General features: G+C 43.6%; 2 protein-coding genes across 3 annotated transcripts; one reads left to right on the top strand and one right to left on the bottom strand.

The window, feature by feature from the left end:
- Positions 1 to 669: 669 nt before the first annotated feature.
- On the bottom strand, positions 670 to 4,409 carry LOC136492841 (transcription factor SRM1-like). Its single transcript, XM_066488893.1, has 2 exons — positions 3,716 to 4,409; positions 670 to 1,321 (listed from the first exon to the last, which is right to left on the bottom strand). The coding sequence occupies exons 1-2, from the start codon at positions 4,123 to 4,125 to the stop codon at positions 820 to 822; spliced, it is 912 nt and encodes a 303-aa protein (XP_066344990.1). The 5' UTR covers positions 4,126 to 4,409; the 3' UTR covers positions 670 to 819.
- Positions 4,410 to 7,519: 3,110 nt separating this feature from the next.
- Positions 7,520 to 16,206, top strand: LOC136492840 (probable protein arginine N-methyltransferase 6.1). 2 transcript variants are annotated; one of them, XM_066488892.1, is made up of 13 exons: positions 7,520 to 7,846; positions 8,005 to 8,070; positions 8,162 to 8,230; positions 8,747 to 8,782; positions 9,249 to 9,314; positions 9,907 to 9,975; positions 10,067 to 10,144; positions 10,427 to 10,505; positions 10,626 to 10,720; positions 10,855 to 10,939; positions 12,357 to 12,535; positions 12,636 to 12,754; positions 15,695 to 16,206. In XM_066488892.1, the coding sequence occupies exons 1-13, from the start codon at positions 7,661 to 7,663 to the stop codon at positions 15,735 to 15,737; spliced, it is 1,170 nt and encodes a 389-aa protein (XP_066344989.1). In that variant the 5' UTR covers positions 7,520 to 7,660; the 3' UTR covers positions 15,738 to 16,206. The 2 variants fall into 2 exon arrangements, with proteins under 2 accessions (XP_066344989.1, XP_066344988.1); XM_066488891.1 differs by lacking the exon at positions 15,695 to 16,206 and adding an exon at positions 12,987 to 15,667.
- Positions 16,207 to 17,241: the final 1,035 nt, after the last annotated feature.

Below are 17,241 nucleotides of genomic sequence, written 5' to 3'. Positions count from 1 at the left end.
AGTAAGGTGTGGTATGAGGCTATGAGCCTTGCATTTCGAGTTGGCAAAAAGGAACACGTGATAATCAACAAAAATAAATCGGATGTGTTTCCCAGGTTAAATCTTTTGACTGCTGAACTTCAGGCTTTACCCATCGCCATCTTCTCAGCCTCAAGAAACCTTCACCAATTTCTTCAGAGCAGCTCCGTAGGTGGCTGCGAGGCGATGGAGACGGAGGCGGCACGCACCAAGGCTCAGAACGAGGCGCACGAGAAGAACGAACGGTGTTGTCCCAAGCAATAGATATAGGGAATGAACAGAGAATTGACTTAATTTATGGAGAGGCTGTTGGGGGTATTATAGTTTTTTTTGGAGGGTTATCTATTTTGAAGATCCTCTAAATCCTAGTTTTTAGAGATCTTTTTTACAGAGACTCTTGGAGATGCTCTACCAACACTTAACTAGCTACACAGTTTGGTAAAATGGACATGAGAAACAGGGGGTGTATCTTACTCTTGTTGCAGCTGGTATACAGTTACAAATCACAGATACTGTCTGAAGCGCAAGCTCCATCCAGCCTGAAACGCTGCCACACCAAGACACTTGGCAGCACCAGTCCTGAAACACTTGGATTTTGGAGCAGGTGTAGATGAAATAGTTTGCATGCAACACAAAGTACATAATCTGCAATGTCCTCAATGCAACATGTAACAACAGTTTGTAATGTACAAGGGTTTATTGGTATTGCTTTATTGAGACATGGCAGCACACCCGCTAAACGCTGATATAGGGAGATTATGGGCTTTGTTTAGACGCCACGCAGCATTTGAAATGTGTCCCTCACCCATGAGATGATGGGGGTGGCATTGGATAGGGCATCAGAGCAATGTTTACGGGAGCACCAGGCACTACGGCTCCCGGTACCGGGGCATGCATGCTATAGGCCAGATGAGGTGGAGCAGAAACAGGTAGTGTAACGGGAGTTCCAACAGCTGAGACAAGGGGGCCACCAACTGGCTGTCCAATTGTTGTGCCATAAGCATCAACGCCTGGCGGTGTATTCACTGGCTGTGGGGATTGCTTAGATGGTTTCCCAGGATTTGCAGCCTGACCATTTGTTTGACCTGTGATTGGACCCTGTGCAGTTGATGCATCTCCATTGTTCACACTGGTGATGTCATGTATACTTGAACGCCGCCTCTCTCTGTTCATTGAGTTCAGACGGATAAAGTACTTCTGTGCATGACTAGCTACTTGAGTTGGTGTCCTTGAGATCACAAAGTTCCGTGAGATGCTCCGCCAGTCACCTTTTCCATACTTTTCAAGTCCAAGGAGAAACAATCTGCAAAATCAAAATCAAGTTAAAGAGTATTCCAATAGCAATACAAACTCTGGGTGGATGAAGCTTTTGAGAGTAAGTTATACTGTATTTCCAGTCTCCAGAAGAAAGAAGCAATGGTTAAAATAAATTATTCAACTCTTGTATACAAGTTACTTGAAGGGCAGGCCTGGTGCAGTGGTGAGAGCTGTCTCACTGAGTCACCAGGTCGCGGGTTCGAAGCAGCCTCTCCGCAGATTTTGCGGGGGGAAGGCTTGCCTCGGTTTTTCCCTTCCCCAGACCCCACTCATGTGGGAGCCTCCGGCACTGGGTCTGCCCCTTTCTTGTATACAAGTTACTTATGTTAAATAGTCACCTAGAACATTGAGATTTCAGGAGGAAAAAAATATACAAGTTACTTATGTTAAATATAGTCACCTAGAACATTGAGATTTCAGGAGGAAAAAGAAAGCTGAATGTGTCATCTATGATATGTCGCCACTTGAATTGTTCTTGAAACATAATACTTGATGGTGTGCCCATGTCAGTGATAAAAACATCTCTTTAACTTTATGCATGATATCAGATACTTGGGAAATAGCTGCATTCTCAAGCCATTTGTTTTTGAACGTAACTACTATTTACTACGACTACTTCCACCCAATGCTTCTGCTTAATCATTAGCAGTATGTATTTTCACCTTATGACATTGGCTCAACAAGCTAATTACATTCAGATGCAATTTCAGTCATTTAACCATTAAAATCACAAGTGTTGGACCCATCTTTTTTGTTTGAGAAAAAGGAACCCATCTTTTGCTCTTTTTTCTGTCACCCTTGCTCACACAAATGTCATCTTTATCACTCACACAAAACGAGGTATATTGAATTGAATTTATCATCTACCTAACAGAAATACTATCAACAAGCCAACGACAATGGGGTCGTACATAAAAACAGGACTACTTGTAAAAGGTGCCTATAGCACCAACACCACTACACGCACATATGAATGCATGATAACTTCAAACTTAGCAAGTTAATACTGAATAGAGCATTCTCTAAAAGGTGCCACGTAGCAAATATCAGAAGGCGGTAAGAACAGCAATCAAAAACAGAGGGAAGAAAACAGGAGTATATACCAAAAAGCATGAAATCATGCATATAGCAGAAACACCTAATTTCAAACTTTATAAAAGCAAGTCAGGTAGAGGAAAAATAAGAGCTATATTGTACTTGACTTTTCCTTTCATTGGTCGTCTGGCACAATAATTTATAATTATATCATGGGCGACTAGTTTATTAAAGTTCATTTAGCAAATGTAGGAGGACAGTTTGGTCCCCAAAAGAAAATAGTGCACTGGAACAAGATAGATGTATCCAATATGCTTTTGTTGTCGAAAACTTTGATGCTTATGTAAATTACAACCAATGTTTGGAAACACTGATTTTAATGCAGAAGTAAAAAAAAAAGTGCCACTAGTACCATCCATCACCTATACAATTAAAACCAGTACATACAGAGGATGTAATTCCAATATAATACAGTACACTTATTCAGCAAACTATCAATGTATAGATTACAATAATTGCAAGCGTTGAGTCAGGCAAACAGAGCTCACAGTATATTATCTAATCCACCCAGAGGGGAATGCCAGCTGAAAAGAATCATGCACAACATACCAAAACTGCCAAAACGCACAAACCGACACTCGTCCCTGCAATGAGCTTACATGTTGAACAACAGAAATTGACTATCTAAATAACAGAATTCAAAATCTCCAGGCCACCCAACAGAGCATGCACCAATTCTAATCCACCAATAGGTGAATAACAGCTGAAAGAATCATGACACACATACCAGAACCGCCAAATCGCACAAACGGACAGACACTCCTCAGGGCACCCAGCTTAGCCATTTAGCAGCAACGGCTAACTATCTAAGTAACGTATATCCAAGTCACCAACGGAATATGACAAGGGCACAAATAAATGAACATAAACCCAAAATAAGGTTGTAGGATCCTAGCTCCTAAGGCATGGAATGCACCTGCTGAAATGTAATTTGACCCTACTCGTGTGCGTCACCAGCCCAACCAATAAACATTCATGCAGGAGGAAACAGCCTAAACCTAGTTACCGGACATACAAGGTGCGGTGTTCGCATACCCAGTGCCCTACCCAGTAGGCAGTACTCACACCCAGTTTCGCTGCCAAGAGCATCAGGTAAACTACCTAAACAAATAATTTAAAAAACTATGACAGCTATGCAGAATAATAAATTAACATAATCCCCAATAAAACAGTAACGTTCAACATAGTACCAGCTTTCCCCTACGAGGAAACACAGGCAATTCAGCAACCAATTATCAAGCATCACTGCAATTATGGAGAATCAAAGCTGGAAGTAGAAGTCAACCTGTGCTCGTCCTCTGTCCAGGCGATGCCCTTCCTGCGCTCCTGCTCGGCCGACTTCGCCGACCCCTTGTCCCCGTGGGTCCCTCCTCCCCCACCTCCCTTCTTCCCGCCGCCGCCGCCACCCCCTTCCTCGGCGGCGCCGTCAGCCGCGTACGTCGGAAGCGGCACGCGGCCCGACTCGATGCCGTCGACGTCCTCCACCAGCAGCTCGTAGTGCCGCCTGACCTCCTCCGGCGTCTTCCCCTCGACGGCCTCCGCTAGCTTCTCCCACCTCGCGTCCCCGTCCTCCTCCCCGCCCATCGTCGTCGCCACCGCGTTCTCGAACGCCTTCTCCTGCTCGTGGGTCCACGCCCCGCACCCCTCCTCCCCACCGCCGCCGCAGCCGCTGCTGCTCGCCTCCTCCACGGCCATGGGGTGTAAACCGTAGTGGATGAACCCTAAGCAAGCGGCGGCCCCCGCGGAATCCCGCGAGTAGGGTTTCGAGGTTTTGGGGGAGAGCGGAAATGGAGCGGCGGCGGCGCGGCGAGATAAGAGGAGTACCAATTTGGCTTCGGCAAGGCTGCGGGATTACGGGGAAGGGAATAAATTGGGGGCTTCGAGAAAGGAAGGCGGAGGAGCAAGCGGGGGAGATCTACCGGCGAGGTGGTGAGCTGTTAACCGCGGGGGATATTTTTGGTTGAGAAAATTGGCGGTAGCACCGAAATATCACTATCTGCGTAAAATACCTTACGTTTTTGTCAAATATCATCAAAAGATTAAATTATAAACTGAAAATAGCATTCCTATCCGTGTGCCCGTAACCTGTGTGGGATGAAGAAGGAGGAGGAGGGCCCTACAGCGAGACGTCCTCAACCGCATCGATGACATCAAGGCGCTTGGCAGCTGCGCCCTCGTCTCGCGCGCGCTTCCACGCGCTCGTGCTGCTCGTCGACTCCGTCTTCGTCCGCATCATCCCGACGACCCGCCGCCCTCCTCCTCCGCTGTACCGGGCTCCCCGCCGCACCAGACGCTAGCTGCGGGCGCAGCGCATTCGTGCACATCGCGCGCGTCCTGGTCGGCAGCATCGCCAAGCGCTCGGCCTGATCCTGTCCCCTGCCACGGCGGGCGTCTCCTGACGCTCTGAGCCACTGCCCGCGCCCATCATGGACGTCTCCCACCAGTCCACCACTCGCGCTCCGAGGTGCTCCGCTCAACTGCGGCGCCTCCACATCGAGCTGGCACTGACGATGGCGTGCTCCTAAAGTGGAAGGCCGACTTCGACTCCACCCTCGGCAGCTGCGTCATCCTCGGTGCCTCGTCGGTCTCGTCCAAGCCACCGACAGGGTCATGGTTCGGCGGTGGCGAAAGGCGATGCGCTGCTTCTAGCTGTCGGAACCTGCCGTTAGACGCGTGCTTCCGACCGCTAGACCTGCTAGCGCTGGTGCAGCGGTTCTACAAGCCCACGTCCTAGCGCGTGCTCCTATAGTTCTATCTAGCAAGGACGTGCGCAAGCACAACCTGCAGGTGCTGCACGTGGTGGAGGGGTGCCGCAGGCTTTTGTCACTCTCATGACTTCATTTTAACAGAATGCTACTCTCAGTTCACGGTTTAATTTTTCAGTAGTATTTTATGAAACGAAAAACTTTCGGTGGCATTTTACGGCGATCTTTGAATGCCACGCAACTCATTTTCTCTTTTTGTTTAACCACGCGGCCGCGTCTGCGCGAGAGAGGCACGGGGGCTGTCGGCCTCGGCCTCGGCCACCCTCCCCTCTTGTGTTCTGTGTGGAAGGAGGGAGGAGGCATGGCACCGTGCTGGCCGTGGCCGCCGCGGCCGCCCGTGTCCTGGCTCCGGACACGGACCCGCTGCCGTGCGTTGGATGGTCGGAGCCGGTTAACTGGTCTCCATCGCTTCATCGGCCGCTAATCATTGAGCTTTACCAACAAATTCCTCTACGTTTTCTTACCTTTTTTATGACATGATTTGATTTTCCATCATATCTGCAGCCGTGATCCGTTGTCCTCAGCTAATCTGGTTGCGGCAAGTTCCCACTAGACTAGCTTAGCAAGTCATGGGGCAAACACAATCATAAAAAACTAGCACTATAACTATAATACCGAGTTTTATATGTAGCCAATCATAAAATGAGCGTCAATATTTAAATAGACTTTTCCCTAGATAATGGAGATAATGATACAAGCCTAGTTTGCTATCGATGTTATGAACGACACAATGAACTTATAGAATCAACTCAATAGTACGTGAGACTTAATCGTGGTATAAATTTGTCTAGTAGTTTGATCATCAACCGGTAGCACCTATCAATCACAGTATAGATCAAAGACAAGTTGTTCTAGTGTCGCTTGGTAATTACATATAGCAAATATGTTAGTGCTGCCCAAACCCTCTCTAATAATATATTGATATAAATCTAGACTTTGCTATTACTACCGTGCTACTGAATAAGCAACATAAGAACAAATAATAGATAATAAGAAACATACGCAAACACATAAATAAGTAGGTTTCAGTTAGGGAGACAAAAACTACTAACCGGACACGTTATGAGTGGACTGAATTATGATCTTGTTGCCTTAGTTTTGTATAATTCAATATAATCTGGTGGTGACTCTGGTATGGGAGTGTTGGTAGAGACATATATCAATCCCAATCAAGTGAGATCATGTTGCGTTGTTAACTGGTGTATTAGCTAAAGCAATGTGCTTCGTTTGATTCCTTGAAGGGTTTTATCTCTTTTAACTCAATATTAACTAACAGCACATCTTGTTTCATCCTATACTTTTCAATAACACTATAACGTCAAAGCAATAGGAAAATATAAATGTTTTTTCATAGCACGAGAAAAGCTAAAGTTCCTATCACACTTGTTCTTACCAAACTCAAAACAACATGGAAAACTTATAAAGTAAAACAAGTTAAAACAAACCTAACAAAAATACAAATTTATATAAAACATGTAATTGAAAAGAAATATAAGCAAACGATATTGCCGTCATCAGTTGCCCTCTCTGATAGTCGTGTCATGTTTAACATAAAAACAAGTAATAAGGTTATCTATTAAAATCACACTACAAACATACCAAGTGGTGTGGATTTCAACTTTTTAGCCAAATGAGAGGTTTCACCGCGCGTGTCTGTATATGAGAGAGTCGTGGGTTGTTCCTCCCTCTATTTTTTTGCGTGAGGAGAGAAGCATGTCCCGTGTTGACCACCGGTGTCTCGGTCTCCGTTTCATCCTCTAAGTAGCCATTAAAGATGTATTTCTTACCCTTTCTGTATATGGTAGTTTTATATACTTTCTATGATAAGACTTATTTCCCATTATCGTCAATAATTTTTAAACAAATGATTTATATTTGTTTATTTTTTTAGCTTATTCGCTAATTCGTTCTCTACCAAACCACTAATGAAATTGGTGTGCACCAAAAACAACTTTCTCAAACATTGGCCCACCTAAGTTAAACACTTCCAACTCGATCATCAATACCTAAATGATTATAACACAAGTTTGATTACTATTAGATTTATTTAGAAACTATGTATTAAACTGGTTGATGTGTACTTCCTCTATCTAAAAAGAATGGAATCATAGAATAATGCAACGTCAAAGCTTATCCGGTTTGATCAAATTTACATAAAAATACTAATATTTATCATGCTATGCTAAGTAGGCATTATTAGATTCATCATGAAACCCTCATATATTTGTATAGTAATCGTTATTGGGTGACGTGGATTTCAATTCGTCACCCAAAAAGCCTGCCTCCGAAATCCGGAAAACCACCCGGCAAGGCAAAGCTAATCAAGTTCGGCCTTCGGCGCAGGGAGCCGAACGCCCGGAGCCCCCGGACCGTTGAGGAGAGCAGAGCCGAGAGCACGTTCCGATTCCGCTCAGAAATCTCCACTCCAATCTCCCTCGCCTCTCCGCCCTCCTCACCATTTCGCCATGCTGCCGTCGCACCTCAACGGCCACTCCGCCCTAGGGCGGCGCCGCCCGCGCCTCTCCGCCGCCGCCGCCGCCTCAGGAGATTCCGCGGCAGCGGGGGTAGGGGCGGCGGCTCCGCTGGAGGAGCACGACCGCATCTACTTCCAGTCTTACTCCCATCTCGGCATCCACGAGGCTATGATCAAGGTAAGCCGCTGCGCCTATGCTCACATCCGCAGCTGCGTACCCTAAACCCCTCCTAATAAACCCTAAGTAGCGCAGCCTGTCGACTCCGTGGGCGCCGCGTTTTGAATCCGAGCAGTGATTCGGTGAAATGGCGTCTGTTGACGTTTTCCTTTTGGCAGGACCGCGTCAGGACTGATGCTTACCACACAGCGATCATGCGCCACCAGAAATTTATCGAGGGGAAGGTGAAAACTGCTAGCCAAACCGAGGATGTACCAAGTGCTTCACATTTTTTTCAGAGATCTAAATTTAGTGTCGGGTTCTGACATATTGCAGGTCGTGCTGGATGTCGGGTGTGGGACTGGAATACTCTCTGTGTTCTGTGCTCGTGCTGGTGCAAAGCGAGTAAGCTATGAGAATGTTTTGTGGCAACAACTGCTCATTGGTAGTTATTTACTTCAGGTTGCTTAGATAATGTAAAAGGAATTTGACATTGCACTCTGTATCAATTGCACTCTGTATCAGTTGAAGGAACATAGCAGTTAACATTTCAAATTCTATTGTACAGCTTACAATGTATTTGATCCAAATGTAGTTTACACTTAGTTTTGCTTGCAAATTAGCAGCTTAATCCAATTGCATGTTCTAACTGAAAGTACTAAAAGTTGTAAAATACGGCTTATATTTTGTTTGTGCTATCGGAAAGGTAGAAACAGTTTAAGTGTATGTGTTCTGTTCCTTTTTAGCATACTAGTTCTGTTTTTCTGTTTGTCCTGATTATAGTGGCAGGAATCTAGGGTAACTAAAAATATTGATAAGAGTTGCGAATGTTGTATCTAGCAATGATTTGTTTTCACTAACCCATTAATTTGGCACACTAGCATTGATTTTATCCCCCTCCCTCTTTGTATACTCTTTCAGGTGTATGCTATTGAAGCTAGTGAAATTGCTGTTCAGGTAATATGTCACTTCTGAATATATGTTCTAATGTCAACTTGTATGCTTTATTTCTTTTTCTCTATTGTGGACGTCTATAATTTATGTTTATACTGTTCTCATTGTGGTATCCAATTTGGTTAGTTATCCACTATGTGAACATAGTTTCAATTGACAAATACATGTTTGGAAAGTTACATACTTGGTAGTAGCATTTAGTTAAATTTGTCAAGAGGTCCTTGAATGATCATTTACCAGTTCATATAATCAGGCACGTATATGGGAGTTGAGAGCATGGGTATGAATAACATATTGATCACTGCATATAGTATGACACCTTTTGGAGGTAGTTTTCTGCATTTGATGTTGTACCTACTTGGTGTTAAGTTGTTTGTCGTTAATATGTCTAAAATGGCCCAATTTAAGGTGGTTGTTCTAGAAATGTAATATTATTTCCATATTAAAAAATGATTAAATTCCTATGCAGGCTCGTGAAATTGTAAAAGCAAACAACCTAACTGATCAGGTTGTGGTCATCCATGGACGTGTTGAGGTGAGGTTACCATTTTATGTTTATTCTCAATTATTATTGCTGATTGCATTCTTCAATATGTGATGTCATGTTGGTAACTTGGCATTGTTGTTTTTTCATGTTTAGAACAAGTTTTTCACCTTTTCTATTACGTTTAATTGTTGTTATCTGCATTTGGAGTGAGCATATTGTTTTTTCATGCTTTAACAAGCTTTTCTATTCTGTATATTGGTATGGCGTAATCTCTTCTTCATTAATACCACTATTGTCTAAATAAAAAAAGGGCAGCCCCAGTGCACGTAGCTCCTGCTTGCGCAGGGTCAGGGGAAGGGTCCGACCACTTGGGTCTTTTGTACGCAGCCTTTCCCTGCATTTCTGCAAGAGGCTATTTCCAGGACTTGAACCCGTGACCTCATGGTCACAAGGCAGCAGCTTTACCACTGCGCCAAGGGTCCGACCACTATTGTCTAAATGCATTTAGTTTTTTATTCCATACACTTTTGCTCTTCTTCATTAATACCACTATTGTATAAATGCATTTATGTTTTTTATTCCATACACTTTTGCTTTTGATCTGCATTATATTTTCGTTGCTGTTGAACTGACAGTGTAGGATGTCGACCTTGAGGAGAAGGTTGATGTGATAATATCAGAATGGATGGGCTATATGCTTCTCTATGAGGTTTATATTTCAATGCTGTTTCTTTTCATTGCATTTCAATGTTCTCTTACTTTTATCAGTTCTAAATTCTTCTGTTTTTTTTTCCCTGTAGAGTATGCTGCCAAGCATCCTATTTGCAAGAGATAAATGGCTTAAGCCTGGGGGTCTTATTCTTCCTTCTCATGCTACGGTATAATTAGCACACAAAAATGTTACACTGCTTTTACAGGACGTACCTCATCTATTTGCTTGTACAAGTCATTTACTAATTTTTAGTTTACATAGGCAGAACTAATATCTCTGATAACTCTAAATACTAAATGTTTCAAATATAAAGGCCATATCATGTGATGTGAGCCATTAATGGTTTCTGGCTCAAAATCTTGATTTACCATTTTATGGAATGAGAACCAATGGTTTATGATATATCATTGTCCAAAGCTGAATACTTGTCCATGATCCTTTCCCATAGCTCTTCATGGCTCCCATAACAAATCCCGAGAGATACGAAGGCAGTGTTGATTTCTGGCGTGATGTCTATGGCATAAACAGTAAGCTACTGCCCTATCTATTCTAGAGTTTCAGTATGCATTGTGGGTACTGTCAGATACTCAGATCTTGTATGGTGGCTTCTGATGCTATATTTTGATCATAAACCTTTTCTGCTGCAGTGTCTGCTCTTGTGCCACTTGCCAAAAAGTTTACATCTGAGGAACCTTCCATTGAAACAATTGGCGGAGAGAATGTTATAAGTTGGCCAGCTGTGGTGAGTCTTGGTAAAGCTTTTCTGAATCATAAAATGTCGAGCAATAATCATATTTACTCATTACAGCCTTTTGTGATTGAACTCTAATTGCATTTGTCCCATTCTTTATGCCCTGGGGTGCACACTGTGTACAGTTCAAGCACATCGATTGCTATAATTTTACAGCTGAGGAATTCAAATCTATCACCACGAAATACAAAGTTTCGTCAATGATGTTAGGTGAATTCTGTGACTTCAATCATAATCTCTATCCCGTGTTCTGAATTTGCTATGTTAACTTCTCTGTATTATAGTATGATACTATCTGTTTTTTTTTTCAAGGACTGTGATATGTTACCTAATGCTGAATGACATGAATCCTTGTAATACACAGCATCTTTTCTATTTTTGAAACTACTATATCGACGTTCACACGTGCTCCTTTCTATGACGGGCTTTTAGGAGCAATATTGGCCAATTTGGCAAATCCCTTAAAGAGAATTAAGATGGTTCACTTAATGGGCGGTGCAGGATTATTTCACTAATGTAGTTTTTCAACTATTATATATAGGGAACTAAGCTGGTTTGTCAACTACTCAGCTGTAGCATGCTTTTAGATTCTGTTTAAACTGCTTTTCTGTAAATATCAAGTTCAACCATAGGTAAAACTACAATGTCAACTGTTTGGTAACGATATTTGTTATCACTTATGACTTTAGCTGCGAAACAAAAAAATGTGGGTTGATCTTTATCATACTACGATTGGTGATAGTTTTCCCATGCCCCACTCTTAGTTTGTTCTATGTTGGCAATGGTATTTTGCCATTAGTTGAGTTAACACCTATTACAAACACTATTTGCTCATTAATTATACTAAATTAGTTAGTCTCTATGCACTATATGTTATGCTGTCAACTCATTTAAAGCCTAATTTCTGTCTGCTATTTTTATTATGTTACTTGGTCCATTCTCACCATATTCGGTCCTACAATGACAGCAGTTGTTAAAGTTGAATAGATTAATTTCCATATCATTTTGTAGACCGTTTATTTGCATCCTCCTTCATCTAAGACTTAAATAAACTATAGGAGACATCAGCAACCTTCTGCTATGCCTTTATTTACGTAGCATTCTTATAAGCTTGTGCCGAGTAGATGCACAATTTCTTAATCTATCTTTTAAGTAAAATAATACTTAAATTTGTACCAACTGATGTCTGATTGTTAACCATAGACAAAAGAACTAGAATTGATCTATACAGGAAATTGAGATGGCACCATTTCTCCCTTTTTCTTAAAAAAGGGGGCAGACCCAGTGCCGGAGGCTCCCACATGAGTGGGGTCTGGGGAAGGGAAAAACCGAGGCAAGCCTTCCCCCCGTAAAATCTGCGGAGAGGCTGCTTCGAACCCGTGACCTGGTGACTCAGTGAGACAGCTCTCACCACTGCACCAGGCCTGCCCTTCCATTTCTCCCTTTTTCTTATGATCATTAATTGTTTCTTTCAGTTCAATCTAAAGTTTGCAGTTGTACTTGTTTACTCTACTTGCAAAAATATGTGGAGTCTAGGATTAATATTTTTCTACTAAATTCACATGATAAATGTCTTATATAAGTTCCTGAATAAGAAGTCTAAAATTTCTGTTTTGCCTGTGTGAAGCTCCTATTCATGGCTTTGGTTTCTGGTTTGAGGTGGAGTTCAATGGGCCTGCAGAGTCCTCTCATAATTTTCCTTCCAATTTGGATCCACTTGAGATTATTCAGAAGAAAAGGAGACGATCATCAGAAGATACAGTTTTGTCCACAGCCCCAGAGGATGAGCCAACCCATTGGCAACAGGTTTGATTTGTAATAATGGCCTTTTCCATCACGAAAGAACTTATTTCAGTTTTCTTGTTCTTTTAGAGTAATAATATTGATCTTGGGTCATCTTCTGCAGACTATTTTGTATTTCCCAGATCCTATAGAGGTGAAGCAGGATCAAATTATAGAAGGTTCTGTAACAGTATCCCAGAGCGAGGAGAACCCACGTTTTCTGAATATTCATCTAGAGTGCACGTAAGTTCCTCTGTCATACTTCGGTAGTTCCATCCAAGTTATGCTGCTGCTTGAATGTTGTTTATAGCAATAGTTGCTCAGTAAAACTGTCGCTGTCTGATTTTTTTTTATCATGGATAACTTTGTCCTCGCAAGAAGAAAGGACAAACGAGTATGCTTGGATTGCAAGGTGATACCAGGGGAGTGTGTTGTTTCTCAACATAAGCTTTTGGTGACAGATTTTCGTTTTCAGGTGCGTGCCCGTAGGGATAAACAAGCTTAAGATTGAAAGAACAAAGTGGTGGAAACTGAAAGGGGAGACGTCAGAGGTATTTAGGGAAAGAGTTATCAAAGAGGGCTCTTGGAAGGAAGAAGACGACATAAACAACATGTGGGACAAGATGGCAACCAACATTCGGAAGGTAGCCTCAGAGGTGTGTGGAGTAACCAAAGGAAGGGGACGCGAGGCTAAAGATACTTGGTGGTGGAACGAGAAAGTCCAAAGGGCTATTAAGGAGAAGAAAGAATGTTATAGACGCTTGTACCATGACAGGAGTGTGGACAACATAGAGAAGTACAAGGTGGCAAAGAATACTGCAAAGCGAGCTGTAAGTGTGGCAAAGGGTAGAGCGTACGAGGGTCTTTACCAACATTTGAGTACGAAGGAAGGAGAGAAGGACATTTATAGGATGGCTAGGGTTCGTGAGAGAAAGACACGGGACTTCAACCAAGTTAAGTGCATTAAGGATGAAAGGGAGCATCTCTTGGTGAAGGAGGATGAGATCCGACATCGATGGCAAGAGTATTTTGACAAATTGTTCAATGGTGAGAATATGGACACAACCTTTCAGTTGGATGACTCTTTTGATGACACCAATAGGCGCTTTGTGCGAAGAATCCAAGAATCTGAGGTTAGAGAGGCGTTGAAAATGATGAAAGAAGGTAAGGCGATGGGACCGGATGGTATCCCAATCGAGGTGTGGAGATGGCTCGGGGACATAGCTATAGTATGGCTAACCAAGCTGTTCAACCATATTTTTCGATCGAACAAGATGCCTGATGAGTGGAGAAGTATATTGGTACCGATCTACAAGAATAAAGGGGATATTCAAAGTTGTACGAATTACCGGGGAATTAAGTTGATGAGCCATACTATGAAGCTATGGGAGAGAGTTATCGAGCATCGCTTGAGAGCAATAACACGGGTCTCTATGAACCAATTTGGTTTCATGCCCGGAAGGTCAACCATGGAAGCCATTTTCTTAGTAAGACAAGTTATGGAGCGGTATAGGGAGAAGAAGAAGGATCTACACATGGTTTTTATTGACTTGGAGAAGGCTTATGATAAAATACCAAGGAATGTTATGTGGTGGGCTTTGGATAAACATAAAGTCCCAACGAAGTACGTCGGGCTCATTAAGGACATGTACAACAATGTTGTGACTAGAGTTTGAACAAGTGATGGAGACACGGATGACTTCCCGATTAGGATAGGACTACATCAAGGGTCAGCTTTGAGCCCTTATTTGTTTGCTTTAGTGATGGATGAGGTCACAAGGGACATACAAGGGGGCATCCCTTGGTGTATCCTTTTCGCGGATGATGTAGTGCTAGTTGATGAAAGCCAGACAGGAGTGAATCAGAAACTGGAGTTATGGCGGGAGACTTTGGAGTCCAAATGTTTTAGACTCAGTAGAACTAAAACTGAGTATATGAGATGTGACTTCGGCACTACTACTCGGGAGGAGGAAGATGTTAGTTTGGAAGGTCAAGTAGTACCTAGGAAGGATACCTTTCGATATTTAAGATCAATGCTACAGAGGGACGGGGATATTGATGAAGATGTTAGCCATAGAATCAAAGCAGGGTGGATGAAGTGGCGGCAAGCGTCTGGTGTCCTATGTGACAAAAGGGTACCACAGAAGCTAAAAGGCAAGTTTTATAGGACGGCGATTAGACCTGCTATGTTGTATGGTGCAGAATGTTGGCCTACGAAAAGACGACATGTTCAACAGCTAAGTGTCACGGAAATGCGTATGTTGCGTTGGATTTGCGGTCATACAAGAAGGGATCGAGTTCGGAACGATGATATACGTGAGAGATTAGGGGTAGCGCCAATTGAAGAAAAGCTTGTCCAACACCGGTTGAGATGGTTTGGACATGTGCAACGGAGACCTCCAGATGCACCGGTGCGTAGTGGAATCCTAAGTCAGGATAGTAACGTGAAGAGAGGCAGAGGAAGACCGAAGTTGACTTGGGTAGAGGCAATAAAAGGAGACTTGAAAGGATGGAATATAACCAAAGACTTAGCCTTAGATAGGAGTGCTTGGAAGACAGCTATTCACGTGCCTGAACCTTGATTGCTTCTGATGGGTTTCAACTCTAGCCTACCCCAACTTGTTTGGGACTTAAAGGCTTTGTTGTTGTTGTTGTTGTATGGATACAGTTTGGGTGTGGTTTATCACAATAAGTAGCATGTATCCTGTTCCGAAGTTGTCTATTGCCAGTCTAGCATTCCATATAGGCATAGAGTTGCAAGGATGAACAGCGACATAAGCTGCCTAATCCATGGAGCATTCATGCATGTTTAGGAAGTTCCAATGTTTTGGGACATAGGAAAAGTCAATCGGTAAGTCCTTCCAGTCGTTCATGCCACATGTATGGTTTAGTTTGGGAACAGGATAGGTCGAAGTCCTTAGAATGAACCACGATTTGATCCAAAATGTCCATGCATCAATCTAGCAATTTGCTAGCTGGCATGTGTTATAGAGGACGTGAAGAAGTTTGATACTATCAAGTTTGCATTCACGCCACTTGTGCTGCACTGTATATTGATATCACACTTTTTAACACTAGTTTTGCATTAAGATATGAATAATCTGCGCATAACCTTTGTATCTTGGTTATAGATTAATCAGAACTCTTGCTTCACTTCCTTATGCTCTTGTCTTGGTCCAACAGCACAGGAGGACAGACATTGGTGAAGGACTGCGCCATGCGATGAACTGGTGTTTTTATACTTTTATAGTGGCTCGAGTTCCCTTCCAAAGATCATACAACTTGCGAAAGGGCATTGGCAGTGAGGAGCTGAAGACAGGATTTCAGATTTCTTTAATGGAAGCGGAGAGTTTGTACTATTTATGCAATTTTGTCGTCTAATATGAGGGCAGGATTTCAGTAATTGCACTTCGTCTTACTCTGTAGAGTATATAGACTGGTAGTTGATTTTGCATCCGAACGCTGTGATCATGCCTCAGTCTCCCTGTCTAGGAGTTTGGGATGAGTTGAGAGAAGGATAAAGTAGAAAATGGTGGGATAAACTGAGATAACCAGTTTTTCCTCGTCTACCAAAAAGGATACTTTTAACTGCTGAGACATTGATGATTGAGCCTTTTCTTTGTTGAGAGGATTGTACTTTAGTCATGGTGGAAAAGCCTGCAGAAAGGCGAGACTTTGTTGATGGTGTTCTCCAATTGCGAGTCAAGTGAATCTCTTACCGCTCCTTTTTGCTGCAGTAAAACACAGATTTGGTGTGCATGATATTAGCAGAAAGTAGCAGGCGTACATGTCGCCATTGCGGTTCCAGATTGCTTTGAAAAATGGAACCCTGCATGTGGCTGAAACTGGCCTTACTTTATGATGTTTTTCCAATATGTTTCGCTTGAAACATTCATATAATGCTAAGGGAGAAATGTGGGGGTCATACATATCCTGAAGCCGCATTATTGGTCCCTGGCACTGTTGCACAAGCCAAGTGAAACATGTTCATTGCATCGCAGCCTTGGCTCCTTCCACAGGCCAAGTGAACGTGTTCATGACATCCCATCACAGCGATGCACAAAGTGAACATGTTCATTTTCCGCTCTATGCAGAGACCATCACCCACGGTTTCAGTGCAGGCGCACGACACCGATCATGGTGCTGGACAGGCATCTCAGTGGTATGGCTACTGCCTACGCACACTGCCTTGGAAGGTGAGCAGGTGCGTGCAGGTCAAATGCTGAACTCAACGTCTCAACATATATGATATATGTTCTTGCCAGGACCTTTCTCCTATAACTAAAAAGAATAAAAGTAAGACTATTTTTTCGTGCGACTTTTTTTGGATCGCTCCTCCTTCCCGTCCGTACGATATCGCGTCCCCCGCCGTCAGCTCCCTCCCCTCCCCTCAAATCACGCTCCATTCCCCTACAATCACGCTCCCTCCCTTCCCCATACGCACACCCAACCCGCCGCCGCCTCTCCCATGTTCCCTCCCCCTCCCCTCCCCTCCGCAACGCCACCGCCCGCTCCCTGCTCTCCCGATCCAGTCCGCCCTCCGCGGCTACGCAACACGGCCGTCGCCCCTCCGCGGCCACGCAACTCGGCCGTCGCCCCTCGGATTTTCGCACTTGGGTCCTGGCGCCCGCCGCTGCTCGTCCACTGCCACGGCCTTCCTAGCCAGCCAAGCTACGACGCCGGCGGCCGCGGCGGCCCCTTCCCTCCATCCGTACTCCACAGAAAAAGAG

The sequence above is a fragment of the Miscanthus floridulus genome, chromosome 11 (genome assembly GCF_019320115.1).
Source record: "Miscanthus floridulus cultivar M001 chromosome 11, ASM1932011v1, whole genome shotgun sequence".
In the NCBI taxonomy this organism is placed as follows: Eukaryota; Viridiplantae; Streptophyta; class Magnoliopsida; order Poales; family Poaceae; genus Miscanthus; species Miscanthus floridulus.
The sequence above is the reverse complement of the archived record's forward strand: the minus strand, read 5'-3'. Positions and strand labels throughout refer to the sequence as shown.